This window comes from Malaclemys terrapin, chromosome 4 (genome assembly GCF_027887155.1).
Source record: "Malaclemys terrapin pileata isolate rMalTer1 chromosome 4, rMalTer1.hap1, whole genome shotgun sequence".
NCBI classification, from domain to species: Eukaryota; Metazoa; Chordata; order Testudines; family Emydidae; genus Malaclemys; species Malaclemys terrapin.
In genome coordinates, this window is record NC_071508.1 from 32,310,912 (window position 1) to 32,329,423 (window position 18,512).

The 18,512-nt window shown below is 56.3% G+C and overlaps 2 protein-coding genes across 4 annotated transcripts; both read right to left on the bottom strand.

The window, feature by feature from the left end:
- Positions 1-1,085: 1,085 nt before the first annotated feature.
- CORO1B (coronin 1B) lies at positions 1,086-13,723 on the bottom strand. Of its 3 annotated transcripts, none has more exons than XM_054026345.1 (11): positions 13,699-13,723; positions 8,938-9,140; positions 8,314-8,436; positions 7,954-8,083; positions 6,070-6,251; positions 5,528-5,647; positions 3,736-3,840; positions 3,333-3,478; positions 3,054-3,111; positions 2,434-2,706; positions 1,086-2,080 (listed from the first exon to the last, which is right to left on the bottom strand). In XM_054026345.1, the coding sequence occupies exons 2-11, from the start codon at positions 9,136-9,138 to the stop codon at positions 1,955-1,957; spliced, it is 1,464 nt and encodes a 487-aa protein (XP_053882320.1). In that variant the 5' UTR covers positions 9,139-9,140; positions 13,699-13,723; the 3' UTR covers positions 1,086-1,954. The 3 variants fall into 3 exon arrangements, with proteins under 3 accessions (XP_053882320.1, XP_053882318.1, XP_053882319.1); XM_054026343.1 differs by lacking the exon at positions 13,699-13,723 and adding an exon at positions 10,069-10,219; XM_054026344.1 differs by lacking the exon at positions 13,699-13,723 and adding an exon at positions 10,052-10,219.
- Positions 13,724-14,053: 330 nt separating this feature from the next.
- Positions 14,054-15,660, bottom strand: GPR152 (G protein-coupled receptor 152). Its single transcript, XM_054026346.1, has one exon. It carries the CDS (start codon positions 15,658-15,660, stop codon positions 14,707-14,709), a length of 954 nt encoding a protein of 317 aa, XP_053882321.1. The 3' UTR covers positions 14,054-14,706.
- Positions 15,661-18,512: the final 2,852 nt, after the last annotated feature.

The following is an 18,512-nucleotide window of genomic DNA, read 5'->3' on the forward strand; positions in this document are numbered from 1 at the left end:
GTCCAGAAGAGGGACAGGACAGACTTGCCCAGGGGATTAAATAACTGTAGCTGCTCCGGGGAAGTAAGATGGCTGGGTTCTGTCCGGGTGCCAAAAGGGAGGTATGGGCTACTGCTTACAGTGTGCAGGGCTCAGCAGATGGGCCTTGAATTCACCCTCCCAGCACCACACTGTGCTCATTGCAGCCTCCTTTCCTGCCTGCCCCAGCCCTGCTGCCGTATCGGCTCATTAGCCCCAACCACTGGTTTCCTGTCTCCCCCGCATGGCCCCTGCCTGCGCCTGTGACAGGAAGGACCCTGAGCTCAGCACACGGGTGGGAAGCCATCTCTTCCCCTTGTTCTCATGGCCTTGAGGGGCTGGGGGGGGGGGGGGAAGAAGAGGAGAAGAAAGGGGGATGACACGCTTGCCAGCCACTGCATCTCTGCCAGCCACATTGGTGCAGGCACGCTACCCTGGGGCTGGAGATGAGCTCTCCTTGCAACAGACAAGTCAGCCAAGGGGGGAAAATGGTGCCAGAGCTCCTAGGGCAGTGGTCCCCAACATGGTGCCCATGGGCACCATGGCACCCGCCTAGTGCCCAGCAGGGGAGAGAAGCCACAGCCCTGCGCCTGACAGGGACAGAACTTAGGCTGTGGGCGCGGTGTTCTCTGTCCCTGGCAGGCTCTAGTCCCCCTGCCACCACATTCACCTGTGGCAGGAGGGAGGCTGCCCCTAGCAACGCACTGCCTGTTTTCATTCTCCAGCAGAGCAGGCCCTTGCAGCTAGCTAAGTATTTTAGTGCTGTCCAGTGGCAGTGAGTTACACAAGCCCACATGGGCAAAGCAAACCATTTATTTTCAGCACAGCTATATGGGTGCTGCCTTCCCAGGGCATCAGGCGCCCACTGCTGGTACAAAAGTCTCCCCTCCTGCCTTGTATATACCCACTGTCTGCCCCCCACCCAGCTCTCCTGCTCATGTCCCCCTCTGTCCCGGTTTCCCTGCAGGGCCCTGGTTAGCTGCTGCAGCTCTTGGCACCCAGTCCCCGGCGCAGTGGCTGGAGCATGGGGCCCACAGGCGCACAGTAAGACACGCCCAGCCCAAGGGTTTATAATAAAGACCTTTTATTTGGAATGAAAATATAGATCTGGCCCTGCACAGAGCTCTGTGTGTGGTTTTTTTCCTTTCCTTAATTGCATCTAGGCAGAAGCCACTTTGCTGGGTCTGAATGGTCCCTGCTATGACTGCCCCCCCCCCCATGGCTATTGAAGAGGGCACAGTCACATAAAACCAGGCGTGGGTTCCAGGGCCCGTGCCCTGCTCCGACCCCACTGCACTGGCACGGTGATGGTAGCTGCAGACCCAAGTCTGATTTAAAGGGGAGGGCTGAGCACAGCGACCCCCCGATCGCGCCCCCTACGCTCCCACAGGCGCAGGAAGAGGGGGGCGGGGCCAGGCTGCACCCAACCTCCACCAGCAGCATGGACAGGGATGGGGGTGGAGCTTAGCGTTTGTCTCCTCTAAATGTGTGCTGGGAGGGGAGGGGGTTGCGCAGACAGAGGGGGGCCCCTGCATGGGGCTGGGAAAAAAAAGCACAGAGCTGAACCCAGCACCATCCCCCACCATGGGGCTGACAGAGGCAGGAAATCACCCCCCAGCACATCAGCTTCTTGGGGTGAGTGACCCCGCCCAGTGGGAGAGGAGCTTCCAGGAGGGGGCGATACTGCCTAAGGCAAGGGGTGTGTGTGTGTGTGTGTGTGTGTGAACCACCCACTCCTTTAAGAAATGGGGTGTTTTGGTCACTCATAGAAAAAAGGGAGCGGTTTCCCCGTGGCAGAGCGGAAAGGGGAGAGGTGGGAGTGGGGCCCAGGGCCCCCCCTCACTTCAGGGAGGGGTTACTGGCAGCTCCGAGGTGAAGAGTCAAAACCCTGGTTTGTGCGATCCCTTTAAGGAGGGGGGCACCGTGCCCCCCCACCCTAGACATCCCCATTCTCTATGCGGCTCAGCTGCTCCTCCAGCCTGCCGATACGCTCGCCCTGCTCCTTCACCAGCAGCCGTAGCGCCTGCAGTTCCTGCAGCACCTCCTCCAGCCGCCCGCCACCCTGCAGACAGACAGACCGACCATCAGCCACAGGGCCAGAGCCCAGCCCCCACCCGCCCACCTCCCTGCAGACAGACCATCAACCATGGGGCCAAAGCCCAGGACCCCACCCCATGGGCGGTGGGTGAACCCGACATGGGGAGGCTAGCACCCCAGCCCTGCCCCCCTGAGACCCCACCCCTTCCATACCCACCAGAGTCCAGCCCCCACTGTGGCCACTGGCCCCTCCCCCGGCTAGCACCCCCAGTGCCCCCTGGCCCCAGAGCACCAGGTAGCATGGCCCCAGCGGCCGTGCCACAGGGTGGGGCTGGGCAGGCTCGAACCCAGGTGAGGACAGCAGTATGCTGTACATACCCCAGGGGCAGTGCTGATGCTGGGCACCGTGGTGGGCGCGGCCGTGGCACTGAGGCGCGTGGCACTGCCGGTGCTGGAGGTGGGAGCTGGGCGGCTCTCATGCAGCACATTCTTCTTGCTGATTTTCAGGTCCCGCTGTTTGCTGGGCACATAGGCTTCGCGCAGCGAGATCAGCACGGGACCTGCTGTCTTCCCGGCCACCCATTCCTCAGCCTCCATGGCTGCATCTGGCCCAGCTGTGTCTGGGTATAGGTCGTCCTGGAACAGGTCCGACTGCAAGGGACACACACACACTGGGTCATCCATGCAGCACCAGCCTGTGGAACTCTCAGCCACTGGGGAGGAGGCAGCCCCCCTATTATGGGCAGCCCCATGGCCAGCAACAGCTGAGGCTGGGGATTCCCCCAACTCCAAGACACTGGCTTGGAAAAGAACTTTGTTGGGGGGAAGTTAGCTCCTTCCTCCAAGGGGCAGCAGTAGCATTCCAACCGGACCTGCTACAGCCACTGCTCTGCACCCAGCCCTGCTCCCAAGGAGGGGGACAGAACAGGGATGCTCCCCACCCAAAGTCTGACTCCCAAACACAGTACTCCCCTCCCCCTGCCGTGCCAGGCACTCACCTTCCTTGGCACTGTCATGATGATGGGCTCACACTTGCGCTCGTGAAGCTTGTAAAACCTGCACAGTTGGGGAGCATAAGAGTTAGCGGAGCAGAAGTCACCCGCCGCCCCCATTTACTCTAGATTGCCCCCATCTCCAGGATCAGTGCTGCCCCCAAACACCTCCCTCCCCCAGCCCCCTACATCCAGGATCACTGCTGCCCCCCACCCCGCCAGTCACCCCCAATCCCTCTATCACTGCCAGCCCCACCCCACATGCCCCATTTTGGGAGCCCGCACCTGGCGATCTCACACTTGCTGACGTCCAGACCCCGCTTGGGCATCCAGCCCATGCCACGCTGGGGCTCCTTGCTGGTGAAGGTGTTCAGGAAGTGGATGTAGGGTGGCTCCTCTGTGATCTCAAAGTACCGGATGCTTGAGTCCCCCTGTGGGTGAAGAGGGAGGCAGAGAGGAGTCTGTGTGTGTGTGTGTGGGGGGGGGGGGGGGGGGCAGCATATGGGCATCATCACAACACCCAATCCCCACGGACACAGGCAGTGCCACCTGCCCCCACCCATCCTCTACTTGTAAGGATCAGCACTAGCTGGTCCCAGCCTCTTCCCTGTGGGGCCACAGGCTGCTCCTAACAGCATTAGCCTGGGGTCAGCAGGGGCATGACATCCCCTGATGATTGGACCCCTACCTTGCCGCAGACATAGATGACACTGGTATCGGGGTCGTAGAAAGGCAGCAGGGCTCCATTGCTGGAGTCCAGCTCCTGAAGCGCCATGGGCTCTTCCAGGTTCTCCTGCAGTGGGATGGGGAGGGGAGGAGATGGTGATGGAGAGGATAGCCCCCCCCCCGACCCCTCCCGTCCTGAGACCCCCCCCTCCCCCCAACCAAAACCAAAATATTACCTACAGACATGCTTCAGGGCTCTGGGGTCAGGAAGGGACCTCACCCTTATGGAGGACAGACTGGGGGAAGCCAGCATCACCAGGATCACTGCCACCCCCCCACCCCCCACACAAAAAAACCCAGGGAGCCCAGCTGCCCCTCTCCAGCATTATCACCAGTACAGCTGCCAATGATGGATCCCTGACTCCAAGTGGGTTGGGGGGGAGGGAGGGGGAGAGACAGGGCTGGGCTCCTGGCCTTGCTGGTAGCAGGAGATGGCGGGTCAGCATCTGTGGGGCAATCCAGGGCCTTGCAGGGAGGCAAGGACATCACTACTCCGCCCTGAGGCAGCGCCATGCAGCTCCCATCCCAGGGGACCTAGTAGAATCTTAGAATATCAGGGTTGGAAGGGACCTCAGGAGGTCATCTAGTCCAACTCCCTGCTCAAAGCAGGACCAATCCCCAACTAAATTATCCCAGCCAGGGCTTTGTCAAGCCTGACCTTAAAAACCTCTAAGGAAGGAGAATTCCACCACCTCCCTAAGTAACCCATTCCAGTGCTTCACCACCCTCCTAATGAAAAAGTTTCTCTTAATATCCAATCTAAAACTCCCCCATTGCAACTTGAGACCATTACTCCTTGTTCTGTCATCTGCTACCACGAGAACAGTCTAGATCCATCCTCTTTGGAACCCCCTTTCAGGTAGTTGATAGCTCCCCCCTCATTCTTCTCTTCCGCAGACTAAACAATCCCAGTTCCCTCAGCCGCTCCTCCTAAGTCATGTGTTCCAGCTCCCTAATCATTTTTGTTGCTCTCCGCTGGACTCTTTCCAATTTTTCCACATCCTTCTTGTAGTGTGGGGCCCAAAATTGGACACAGTACTACAGATGAGGCCTCACCAATGTCGAATAGAAGGGAAGGATTACATCCCTCGATCTGCTGGCAATGCCCCTACTTATACAGCCCAAAATGCCTTTAGCCTTCTTGGGAACAAGGGCACACTGTCGACTCATATCTAGCTTCTTGTCCACTGTAACCCCTAGGTCCTTTTCTGCAGAACTGCTGCCTAGTCATTCAGTCCCTAGTGCCTAGTCTGTAGCAGTGCATGGGATTCTTCTGTCCTAAGTGCAGGACTCTGCACTTGTCCTTGTTGAACCTAATCAGGTTTCTTTTGGCCCAATCCTCTAATTTCTCTAGGTCCCTCTGTATCCTATCCCTACCCTCCAGCTTATCTATCACTCCTCCCAGTTTAGTGTCATCTGCAAACTTACTGAGAGTGCAATCCATACCATCCTCCAGATGATTAATGAAGATATTGAACAAAACCGGCCCCAGGACCGACCCTTGGGGCACTCCGCTTGATACTGGCTGCCAACTAGACATGGAGCTATTGATCACTACCCGTTGAGCCCGACAATCTAGCCAGCTTTCTATCCACCTTATAGTCCATTCATCCAGCCCATACTTCTTTAACTTTTCGGCAAGAATACTGTGGGAGACCGTATCAAAAGCTTTGCTAAAGTCAAGGAACACCACATCCACTGCTTTCCCCTCCTGGGCACCGCTGTCCCCTGTATCTATGAAGCCCCCAGCTCACCGGGTCCCAGAGCGCCAGCTGCCGCTCGCTCATGCGGCTGAAGCCTGTGGTGAAGATCTTGCCATCAGCCAGGAAGATGGCACGCATGGGCCGTGCTCCCTCGTGTGCACGCTCCTTCTCCTGGAGGGAGGGGGACAGCAGGGTGAGGGACGGACTGACACTCTCCCCCCCCCCCCACCAACTGTTGCATGGCAAGAAGGGACCTGGGGCCACCCCCCCCCGGAACTTCAGCTCCACTGGGGTAAAGGGGTCAGGTTCACCCCCACCACCAGGGGGCAGTGACAAACTTACCCCCCATTGATGGGAGCAGCTGGTGCCTTTAAATACTCCCCGCTCCCCAGATCAGGCTTCTAACACCTCTGGGCCCCACACTCAGTCAGGGGACAGAATGGGTCTGCAGAGCACAGGAGGGGAGGGGAACCACCAGGCAATGCTGCCAGGGCAGGGGAGAACCCGGGGCCATCATGTAGGAGCTGGGGGTCCAGGGTGGATCTGTCCCACCATCTGCAGCCCACACCGGGGGGCCCTGGAGGGGTCCGTACCGCCACGACCACCCCTCGGCGGGGATCCACGATGCGCACGCTCTTGTCCTTGCAGGCGGAGCAGAAGAGGCTCCCGTTGTGGCTCCAGCTGACGTTGTAGATGAGGTCGGGGTGCATGCTGTCCAGGCGGTACAGCTCCTCGGCCGTGCCCACGTTCCACACGATCACCACGTTATCACAGCCTGGGGAGGGGGACCGGTCCATTACACCCCGACCCCCAGAGACAGCTTCCCTCATCCCTCCTCCCCCCCAGCTCCTCAGCCATGCCCATGTTCCACACGACCACCACATTACCACAGCCTCGGGGGGCAGGAACTGTTCCCCACCCCCACCGTCCCCACTCCAGAGAGCATAAGAATGGCCACTGGGTCAGACCAACGGTCCATCTAGCCCAGTATCCTAGCCACTGCCAGCGACCAGATGTTTCAGAGGGACAGAACAGAACAGGGAAATTATCGAGTGATCCATCCCCTGTTGTGCAGTCCCAGCTTCTGGCAGTCAGAGGTTTAGGGACACCCAGAGCATAGGGTTGTGTCCCTGACCATCTTGGACAATAGCCATTGATGGACCTATACTTTGGCCTTCACAACATCCCCTGGCAATGAGTTCCACAGGTTTGACTGTGTTATGTGAAGCACTTCCTTATGTTTGTTTTAAACCTGCTGCCTCTTAATTTCACTGGGTGACCACTGGTTCTTATGTTATGTGAAGGAGTTGGTAACACTTCCCTATTTTCCACACCATTCATGATTTAATAGACCACTATCATATTCCCCCTTAGTTGTCTCTTTTTGATCTCTCCTTATATGGAAGCTGGTCCAGACCCCTCGTTGTTTTTGTTGCCCTTCTCTGTATCTTTCCCATTTCTAATTTTTTTTTGGAATGGGGAGACTAGAGCTGCACATAGTATTCGTGGTGTGGACATACCACAGGTTTATATAGAGGCATTATGATAATAAGACAAACTATCAATCCCTTTCCTAATGGTTCCTAACATTCTGTTTGCTTTTTTTGACTGCTGCTGCACATTGAGTGGATGTTTTCAGAGAACTATCCACAACGATCCCAAGATCTTTCTTGAGTGGTAACAGCTATTTTAGACCCCACCATTTTGTATGTATAGTTAGTATGTTTTCCAATGGGCATTACTTTGCATTTATCAACATTGAATTTCATCTGCCATTTTGTTGCCCAGTCACCCAGTTTTGAGAGATCCCTTTGTAAATCTTCACAGTCTGCTTTGGATTTAACTATTTTGAGTAATTTTGTATAGTCTGCACACTTTGCCAACTCAGTTTATCCCTTTTTCCAAATCACTTATGAACATGTTGAACAGCACTGCATGGGGGGCCCTGCTGTTTACTGTTCTTCACTGTGAAAACTGACTATTTATTCCTACCCTTTACTTCCTCTCTTTTAACCAGTTCCTGATTCATGAGAGGAACTCATCTGATCCCATGACTGTTCAGTTTGCTTAGGAGTCTTTGGTGAGAGACTTCTGACAAAGGCTTTCTGAAAGTCCAAGTACACTATAGCCACTAGATCTGGTCCATGTTTGTTGACACCCCTGCCCCTAAGAATTCTAATAGATTGGTGAGGCATCATTTCCCTTTACAAAAAACGTGTTGACTCTTCCCAACATATCATGTTCATCTATGCGTCTGCTAATCCTGTCCTTTACTAATTTGCTTGGGATTGAAGTTAGGTTTATTACTTCAGAGCCATTTAAAACCAAAGCAAACAAATAAGGCTTTGCATTAACTATCCGCCAGTTATCTGGTACAGAGCACTCCACATATAGCCCCACCTGCTCCCCTTGCTCCCCTGCAGGGGCCCTGCCTCGCCCCACCCCACACACAGAATCATGGGGAGGGGAGGCTGTACCTGCGCTGAGGAGGACATTGCGGGCGGTCGGGTGCCAGGTGACGATGCCCACGCGCTTCGAGTGCCCCTCCAGGGCCACCACGGGCTCTGTCAAGGGCTGTGTTAGTCCATTCTCTGGGATCTGCCAGACCTGTCAGGGCACAGAGGTTAGAGGGGGCCTGTGGGAAGCCTGCACCCCCTCACCCCATCAGAGAACCCTCTTGGCTGACACAAGCACCTGCTCCACCTGCCACATGGGCATGCCCTGACACACACGGGAAGGAGACAGATTGCTAATCACACCGAATCCAGACTGAGCTGGCTGCCCCTGCCCCAACCCCTTCCCCCACCTAGGGCCACCCCTGCCCCCAGCCCTCTCACCATGACGGTGCAGTCCTCGGAGCCGCTGGCGATGACATGGTCATTGTGCGGGCACCAGTCGATGTCCAGGACAGGGCCCGTGTGCCCACACACCGTGGGGTACGACTTATCGATGCGCCCTGTCTGGGGGAGAAGGGCAGAGTCACAGGAGATTCCTCCCCAATATACAGCCAGAGCCCCTCCACCCTGACCCACAGTCCCCTGCTATTCCAGTCATGGGCTTCCCCCACAGCTCTGCTGATGCCCCTCCATCCCAACCCGAGCCCCCCGCTATCCCAGCCCTGGACTCCTCCTACACACTTGCAATCCTGTTGATTTTTTGGGGGGAGTGGAGGGGCGTGTTTGCAGGGATGCACATGTGATGCAGCTGAGAATAAACTCATTACATCTGTGAGCTACAAAATTGCAGGACATCACCTTCCCAACTACACTGTCCCCTTAATGCCAGGGGGAAAACACCCGGGGGCACGGGGGAGTATAGTCCCTCACACAGACCCATTCTCCACCCCCACTGCTAACTGCAGCTCTCCCCATTTCCATCTCTCCTGAGGCTCAAAGCACATTAGTGTCACCAGTTCGATGAGCTGGTAGGACTCAGCTCCTGCCCCCTGTTACCCCAGTCACCTTGAGCACTGGCAGCACCATGAAGGCCCCTCCCCCACTGGCCTCCACGATCATGGCCACGAACTTGGGGTTTACTGCACAGAAGCTGCTGTCCCAGGTGACGCGGGAGACGCGGATGTCATCATAGCACTGATCATTCTTGACGGGCTGCCCGAAGACATGGCGGAACTTGCTCTGGCGCACAACCTTCCGGAACGACATGGCTGGGGGTGGGAGGGGCAAGAGTCAGAGAGGCCAGGTCTGAAATGCAGAGCCACTTCTGGGGTAGGACACAGCAGCCGATTTATAAGCACAGGACCCTTCACCCAAAGCTGAGTGGCAGCCGTCTCTGAGGTGAAGCGCAACTGTTTTATATATACAGGATCCCTTGCTCAATGCCAAGATGCAGCTGCCTCTGGGGTGAAGCCCAGAAGCTGTAACAGCACAGCCATGTTATACAAGAGTTTAAAGAGCAGGAAGTGAACCAAGTATCTAGTGCCACAGCATGGGGGAATTGGGAAGTGGAGACAAGGTCTCCTAGAAACTGCTGCTGGAGCCTTGTGTGGGCAGTAGGGCTGGCTGCGTCCCCCTGACTCTGATCTGCAGGATGTGGGGGGAGCATCAATCCTACTACTTGGGGCACAGCCAGGAGCATGGGGCCCATGGGAAAGGGCAAGGGGTGAAGACCCTCCCACAAAATAACCCAGAATTCCTCCCTTACCAGCCCCAGAGCTTTGTAGGGCAAAGAGGCCTGTTGGGTCCGGGATGAAACCCAGCCTGATTCCCACCCGGAGCAGAAACCGATGCCCAGGGAATCAGCCACGCCCCAGAGCCAACCAGGCAAATCCCCGCCCCTGCCACAGCCGCCGGGGGCGGGGGGGGCACACCCTGGAGACCGGAGGGCAAAATGCCATGAACTCTGCTCGGCCAGAGGTACCGAAACTGAAGGGGGGGGGAGGGGAGAAGCACATTGTAACCTGCGCACCCCCCCGATTTCACCATTTACCCGCAGGATTTCATTTCCCACTTCCCTGTACACCCCCCGGGGGCTAGGGCCGCCCCGGAACGCTCGGCGACCCCGCCCCGGAGCGGGAGTAAGGACCCCCCCCCCCACAACTCCGGCGGCCCCCCTCACCTGGGGGCCGTACTCACCGGCTGTGCTGGGGCTGGCGGTCGGGGCCGCTGCCTGGCGGATGGAGGCGCCAGGCCGGGCCGGCAGGAAGTAGAGGGGGAGGCCGCTCCCACCACCTGCGTGGGCCGGGCCGGGCCGGGTCTGGGACTGGCTGCGCCGAGATCGGCCCGCCCCGCCCAGCTGGGGGGGGGGAGGGGCTCAGCTGGAGGTGGGGAATGGGGATGGGCCAACATGAGGGGTTGGGTCAGCGAGGGCGGGGGATGGATCAGAACAGTTGGAGGGAGATGGGCCAGCGGAAGGGGGCGGGGAATGGGGATGGGCCAACATAGGGGGTTGGGTCACTGAGGGGGGGAATGGATCAGGACAGTAAGAGGGGGATGGGCGGGGCGGGGAGGGGGATGGGCCATCAGGAGGGGCGGGGAACGGGAATGGGCCAACATGGGGGGATGGGTCAGGACAGTAGGAGGGGGAGGGCCAGCGGGGGGGGGGGGAGAATGGGGATGGGCCAACATGGGGGGATGGATCAGGACAGTAGGAGGGGGATGGGTGGAGGGAAGGAGGGAATGGGGATGGGCCAACAGGAGGGGTGAGGACAGTGGGAGGGGGGACGGGCCAGTATGGGGGGAATGGGTCAGGGCCGGGAGCGATGGGTCAACATGCCGTGGGGGGGCGGGAGAATGGGCCAGTTCAGGGGAGCCCCATGGGGGGCTGGGCCCAGCGGCGGCTCCAGGCACCAGCACTCCAAGCGTGTGCCTGGGGTGGCAAGCCGCGGGGGGCAGCCTGCCAGTTGCTGTGGGGGCAGCAGTCAGGCAGCCTTCGGCGGCTTGCCTGAGGGAGGTCCACCGGTCCTGCGGATTCGGTGGCAATTCGGTGGCGGGTACACCAAATCCGCGGGATCGGGGACCTCCTGCAGGCAAGCCGCCTGCCGTGCTTGGGGTGGCAAAAAAGCTAGAGCTGCCCCTGGCTGGGCCTGACTGCTGTGAACCCCCTCACACCCCAGGGACTGAGAAGATGGAGCATCCCCTTCTGGGCTCCCTCTGTCAAACCAGCGGGGGGAGAGAGGCCAGTGTGTGATGGGGACTGGTTGGCTCCGGGAACCAGGGAATGGGACCCGGGGTTTTTCTCTCCAGGGGACACCGGCTCCAATCCAGATACACGGCTCTCCACGCCCCTTTGTGGAGGTCCCCAAAGAAGCACAGGACACCCTCTCCAGGAACACATTTAATAAAACCAAAAAGAGGACAAATGACATCACATGAACACATGCGTGAAGCTGGGGAGTGCGCGGGACGTACGGCCACAGGACTCTCTCAGCACCCATCGCGGAGCCTGGGCCAACGGGGGCAGACCCGCTGTGGGCTGTCAGATACAGGATGTCCTTCTCACGACTGGTGTGTGATGCCTCCTCCCTGGGGGTGACAGCAGGTTTAACCCTACTCTGTCCCTAGCTGGACTGGCGCAGTGGCCTTAGAGCAGAGCAAAAGCTTGCTAGCATATGGGGTGCAGCAGGTGGCCAAGCAGCATCTGTACAGGTCACTCCAAGCCACATGGCCAACAAATCCACTGGTGCTGGATATGACAGCACAGCAAATGCAATGGACGATCCCGTCTCCTTGCAGCCCAGGAGGACACACACAGATGGGGTGCCCACCCTAGCCTGGCACCGCTGGGTAAAAGGAGCCCTGAGATGGGGACGTGAAGCTGCAGTAACTGTGACAGTATGAGGGGACTGGTGGCCTGTGGGATGCAGGGGGCAGAATGCGGCCCCAAGGAGGGGAGTGGAATCGGACTGCGGGGAGCTGTTGTGACTTAGGCCCGTTCTGCATGGTGCTCTGCTCTTGCTGGGGTGCCTGGGCCTTAGCTACAGCTTGCTGGGCCTGCTCCACCTGTGCTAACAGAGCATGGGGCAGGTTTCAGAGGGGCAGCTGTGTTAGTCTGTCTCAGCAAAAACAGCGAAGAGTCCTTGTGGCACCTTAGAGACTAACAAATTTATTTGGGCATAAGCTTTTGTGGGCTAAAACCCACTTCATCAGATGCATGGAGTGAAAAATACAGTAAGCGGAATATATATTAGAGCACATGAAAAGATGGGAGTTGTCTTACCAAGCGAGGGGGGGGGGGGGGTCAGTGCTAATGAGTCAATTCAATTAAGGTGGAAGTGGCCTATTCGCAACAGTTGACAAGAAGGGGTGAATGGGGGGGGGCGCGGGAGGATTACTTTTGAAGTGCTAACGAGGCCAATGCAATCAAGGTAGCCCATTTCAAACAGTTGACAAGAAGGTGTGAGTATCAGTAGAGGGAAAATTACTTTTTGTACTGACCCCTCCACTCCAAGAGCAGGGGGTTAGCTCAAGCAGTAGAGCTTTTAGCTCCCAAGGTCATGGGTTTAATCACTCCTGCCAGTGGCCTGCGTGGGAAATGGCTGCTGTTGTCCTGCTTCCTCATTCTTCACTTCAGGAATGAACTTACAGCTCCTGTGTCATCCTACTGGCGTCACTGGGCAGATCCAGACTAACTGGGGTCTGGATCCCAAGGCCCCTGCTGGATCCCCCTTTTGCCACGGAATTGCACAGCTCCCTGGAAATGTGGGCGAGCCCCTGGCTGGGGGTAGGAGAAAATGACTTCCCCCTCCAACACCTTGTAATGCTTCTCTCAGCCCCCTAGCCCACTGTCAGTGTGGCTGAGATTGCTCAGCAGGGGGACCCCTTCTCCCCTTGATCCCCCATGCCCCTACCTGTGGTCACTCACCTGGGAGCCCCTGGGCTGACATGAGCTCAGCGCATCTCCAGGCACCTCTCTTACCCCACCCGCCTGGTGGGGGCAAAGGTGGCTCTGAGTCCCTAGCAGGAGGTGCTGGCGGGCAGCCAGGCCCACACACTGGACACCCTGCTGGGGGAAACTGGGGAGGAGCTCTGTGTAGGGGGGGGGGGGGGGAGGTCAGAATTAAAGAACCACATCCCCAAGGGGTCAGAATTAAAGCCATGGGGTGTGGCCCTCTTTGGTGTGTTCTGCCTCCATGGAATGGTAGGGGGGGAGCAGTACCTGCCCCCTGGTGGGTGTGGGAAGGTGGGGATCCCCAGGCAGTCCTATGGCCTTAATTCTGACCCTTCAGGTGTGTGGTTCTGTCAAGGCTGCTTCCCCACTTTGAACTTTAGGGTACAAATGTGGGGGCCTGCATGAAAACTTCTAAGCTTAACTACCAGCTTAGATCTGGTCCGCTGCCACCACTCCCAAAATGATAATTCCCTTCCCTGCGTAGCCTTGAGAGACTCTTCACCAATTCCCTGGTGAATACAGATCAAAATCCCTTGGATCTTAAAACAAGGAGAAATTAACCATCCCCCTCCTTTCTCCCACCAACTCCTGGTGGATCAAGATCCAACCCCCTTGGATCTTAAAAACAAGGAAAAATCAATCAGGTTCTTAAAAAGAAGGCTTTTAAATAAAGAAAAAGGTAAAAATCAACTCTGTAAAATCAGGATGGAAAATAACTTTAAAGGGTAATCAAACTTAAAGAGCCCAAAGGAATCCCCTCTAGCCTTAGGTTCAAAGTTACAGCAAACAGAGATAAACACTCTAGCAAAAGGTACATTTACAAGTTGAGAAAACAAAGATAAAAACTAACATGCCTTGCCTGGCTGTTTACTTACAAGTTTGAAATATGAGAGACTTGTTCAGAAAGATTTGGAGAGCCTGGATTGATGTCTGGTCCCTCTCAGTCCCAAGAGCGAACAACCCCCAAAACAAAGAGCACAAACAAAAGCCTTCCCCCCACCAAGATTTGAAAGTATCTTGTCCCCTTATTGGTCCTTTGGGTCAGGTGTCAGCCAGGTTACCTGAGCTTCTTAACCCTTTACAGGTAAAAGGATTTTGGAGTCTCTGGCCAGGAGGGATTTTATAGTACTGTACACAGGAGGACTGTTACCCTTCCCTTTATAGTTATGACAGGTTCTGATGCAGCCCCCCCCAACATACACACAACATACACTTGGGCTGCAGCTTCTGTGTCATAGTCATGTGTGCTAAGAGGAGACCGGGCCTGCTTTCTGCAGGCCAGAATAGTCAGGCTGCAGGGGCCCAGGGGGACAGAGTTAGGGGGGCACCTGTATCCTCAGCGCTGGGTATCTGGCTGTAGTGTGCAGAACAGCCACAGTATTAAAACACAGTGACCTTGGAGCCACACCTAAAGGCAAGATTGCCAAGCACAAATAGGCCCAAAGGGGCAGAGTCCCCTTCATCGCAGTGTCTCCTGGCACCTGTGGGTTGGCAGCTGCAGCCACGTCAGTGTTTACATTGCCTTGCCTAGGGCCTGGTGTTCCCGGGCCATTGACCTGCATGGAGCTGGGCCTGGTTTGCATCTGCTGAGGATCTGTCCCCGCTGGAGCTTGCCTAGGCTGGGGAAATGGGGCAAACTGGGCCTTGGCACTGGTGTGACTTCTCCTGGTAGCTTCCTGGATCTGGTTGCGCCTGACGAAGCTCCACCTTGCACCCATTTACACAAGGCTTAGCACTAGTGAACCTACAATCGTGCACAGACCTGCCTCCTTGTGGCCAGGTCCTATCAGGGGAGCCAGTGGCCATTCGACTGGTGACTGGAGCTGGGCCAGAGCAGGGGCTGGGCCATGGAGGGAGAGGAGAGGAGGGTCTTGCTGGCAAGGCTAGGTTGAGAAGGATGTGCTGGGCATGTCCCCGGGGTTCTTCCCTTGCTCCTCGGTGAGGGCCATGGCAAGGGAGGAGGTCGTGTGGCGGCCGCAGCCCATGCAGATGTTGGAGCCGAAGAAGATGTAGATGAGAGGGTTGATGCTGCTGTTGAGGTTGATCAGGTAGCTGAAGTAGACCATGAAGGGGAAGATGCGATAGTTGAACTCTTGCTCCAAGGAGGCCAGGAAGAGCAGCTGGACGATCTGGAAGGGGAGGTTGAGCAGCACATAGGCCGACAGGGTGGCAGCCACGATGCGGTAGAACTGGCTGGGGGGCCGGGTGTGGCGTTGGAAGGTGCGTGACAAGGTGGCGGCATGGGTGGTCACCATGACGACGAAGGGGAAGAGTCCCTCCAGCAGCACCTCCAGCAGGCGCAGGGGGCCCTCGAACTCACCCCGGTTGTTGGAGCAGACGAGCACCCCGTCTGGATACAGGACGACGTTGGCGAAGACGAAGCCCTTGATGCTGAGCAGGGCGGCCACCAGCCAGGCACCCAGGCAAATGTAGCTGGAGAGCCACAGGGGGCGGTGGCAGCGGTACCAGAGGGGCAGCAGCACCAGCAGGCAGCGGTCCACGCTTAGGGCGGCCAGCAGGAAGAGGCTGCAGTGGTAGCTCAAGTCGGAGAGGACGTAGCGCAGGCGGCACATGGGGGTGCCCAGCACCCAGGTTTCATTCAGCAGTGTCTCTATGATCTGCATGACCGTGGTGGAGAGGAAGAGGAAGTCAGAGGTGGCCAGGCTTAGGATGAAGACGGACAGGCCCCGGCGCTTCAGCCGCCATCCTGTCAGCCAGATGATGAAGGTATTGGCGGGCAGCCCGATGCCCACCGTGGCGATCAGGATGGCTGGCCGCCATGATGCTGGTATAAAGGATTGCGTCTGGTTGGAGTGCGAGGTGTTAAATGGCTCCATCCACCGCTCCCAGCAGTCTCAGTGGTGGCAGCGCCAGGCGGGCCAACCTGCCAATTGAAGGGACATGGAAGGAATCAGGGCAGGGCCTCTTACCCAGCCATTGCCCCTAGGACATGGGCACTGCCAGCTTCATCTCCTGCAGGGGAAGCGTGGTCCAGTGGTTAGAGCACCAGGCGGAGACCTAGTTCTGCTTCTGGCCTGGGCCACCTTAAGCCAGTAACTTCCCCCTGGTGCCTCAGTTTCCCTTCCTTACTCTGAGTCTCTATACCTTGACAGCTCTTTGCAGGACGACCTGTCTATCGCAGGCTCGCCAAGTGCTAGGAATAGTGATCACATCCTTGTCTCCGGGGGAATTTTCCCCAGTTCACTGTCAGGGAGAGGCTGGCACATGTCCTGAGAAGGGAGGTGTTGGGGGTCGGGGAGGTCAGTACTCCTGGGTCCTATTCCCAGGTGTTTTGTTGCAGCCAGCTGCTCCTGTCATGGATCCTGTGTAGCTTTGGCAGCACAGGGGTTTCCGTCCAACAGCACCACCCTTTTCGCTCTGATGCCTGTGGGATTAGCCAGTTTGTCAGCCCCTTTGGGGCCCCTACAGGGTGGCAGTCAGGATTAGGAATGAACCTTTGTCAATGGCATTGTGCTAGCACCCCAGCTGAGATCTGCACCCCACTGAACCAGGCACTGTGCAGAGGGACAGTCCCTGCCCTTAAAAATTCTCAATCTGAACATCAACCCATAGACAGTTTGAGAGGGGAAACTGAGGCACAGAGAGTTGGGAAACGACTTACCCGAGATCACACACTGATTTGGTGGCAGAGATGGGTCCCTGAGTCCCGATCCACTGGGCCAAGGTTGCCACCCCACAGCCCTCTCGTTATGTTACTCAAATAGCCATGACAGACTGGACCTCTACATAGAGTGTTTCCGCAGACGCGCACAGGCTGAAATTGTGGACAAACAACATCACTTGTCCCATAACCTCAGCCGTACAGAACGCAATGCCATCCACAGCCTCAGAAACAACTCTGACATTATCATCAAAGGAGCTGACAAAGGAGGTGCTGTAGTCATAATGAACAGGTCAGATTATGAACAGGAGGCTGCCAGGCAACTCTCCAAGACCACATTCTACAGGCCACTATCCTCTGATCCTACTGAGGAATACCAAAAGAAACTACACCATCTGCTCAAGAAACTCCCAGCTACAGTACAGGAACAAATCTACATGGACACACCCCCAGAACCCCGACCAGGGGTATTCTATCTGCTACCCAAGATCCATAAACCCGGAAACCCTGGACGCCCCATCATCTCAGGCATTGGTACTCTGACAGCAGGATTATCTGGCTATTTGGACACTCTCCTCAGACCCTATGCTACCAGCACTCCCAGCTATCTTCGAGACACCACCGACTTCCTGAGGAAACTACAGTGCATTGACGTTCTTCCTGAAAACACCATCCTGGCCACCATGGATGTAGAAGCACTTTATACCAATATTCCACATGAGGATGGACTACAAGCTGTCAGGAACAGTATCCCTGATGAGGCCACAGCAAGCCTGGTGGCTGAGCTTTGTGACTTTGTCCTCACCCACAACCACTTCAGATTTGGGGACAACTTATACCTTCAAGTCAGTGGCACTGCTATGGGTACCCGCATGGCCCCACAGTATGCCAACATTTTTATGGCTGACTTAGAACAACGCTTCCTCAGCTCTCGTCCCCTAGTGCCCCTCCTCTACTTGCGCTACATTGATGACATCTTCATCATATGGACCCACGGAAAGGAGGCCCTTGAAGAATTCCACCTGGACTTCAACAATTTCCACCCCACCATCAACCTCAGCCTGGACCAGTCCACACAAGAGATCCACTTCCTGGACACTACAGTACAAATAAGTGATGGTCACATAAACACCACCCTATACCGGAAACCTACTGACCGCTATACGTACCTACATGCCTCCAGCTTCCATCCAAGACACATCATACGATCCATTGTCTACAGCCAAGCCCTAAGATACAACCGAATTTGCTCCAACCCCTCAGACAGAGACAAACACCTACAAGATCTTTATCAAGCATTCGTAAAACTACAATACCCACCTGGGGAAGTGAGGAAACAGATTGACAGAGCAAGACGGGTACCCAGAAATCACCTACTACAGGACAGGCCCAACAAGGACAATAACAGAACACCACTGGCCATCACATACAGCCCCCAGCTAAAACCTCTCCAGCGTATTATCCACGACCTACAACCTATCCTGGAAAATGATCCCTCACTCTCACAGACCTTGGGAGGCAGGCCAGTCCTTGCTTACAGACAACCCCCCAACCTGAAGCAAATACTCACCAGCAACTACACACCACACCACAGAAACACCAACCCAGGAACCTATCCCTGTAGCAAACCTCGTTGCCTACTCTGTCCCCATATCTACTCTGGCAACAGCATCAGAGGACCCAACCACATCAGCCACACCATCAGGGGCTCATTCACCTGCACATCCACTAATGTCATATATGCCATCATGTGCCAGCAATGCCCCTCTGCCATGTACATTGGCCAAACCGGACAGTCCCTCCGCAAAAGAATAAATGGACACAAATCGGACATCAGGAATGGTAACATACACAAGCCAGTAAGTGAACACTTCAATCTTCCTGGTCATTCTATCACAGATTTAAAAGTCACTGTCATTGAACAAAAAAACTTCAGAAACAGACTTCAAAGAGAAACAGCAGAACTAAAATTCATTTGCAAATTCAACACCATTAATCTGGGCTTGAATAGGGATTGGGAGTGGCTGGCTCACTACAGAAGCAGCTTTTCCTCTCCTGGAATTGACA

Coding starts and splice junctions, on each gene's coding strand:
- GPR152 (XM_054026346.1), bottom strand. CDS start 15,660: ATGGAGCCATTTAACACCTCGCACTCCAACCAGACGCAATCCTTTATA.
- CORO1B (XM_054026345.1), bottom strand. CDS start 9,138: ATGTCGTTCCGGAAGGTTGTGCGCCAGAGCAAGTTCCGCCATGTCTTC. Junction 8,437..8,937: donor TGGTGCTGCCAGTGCTCAAG/GTGACTGGGGTA, acceptor CTTCTCCCCCAG/ACAGGGCGCATCGATAAGTC. Junction 2,081..2,433: donor GCATCAGCACTGCCCCTGGG/GTATGTACAGCA, acceptor GTCTGTCTGCAG/GGTGGCGGGCGGCTGGAGGA.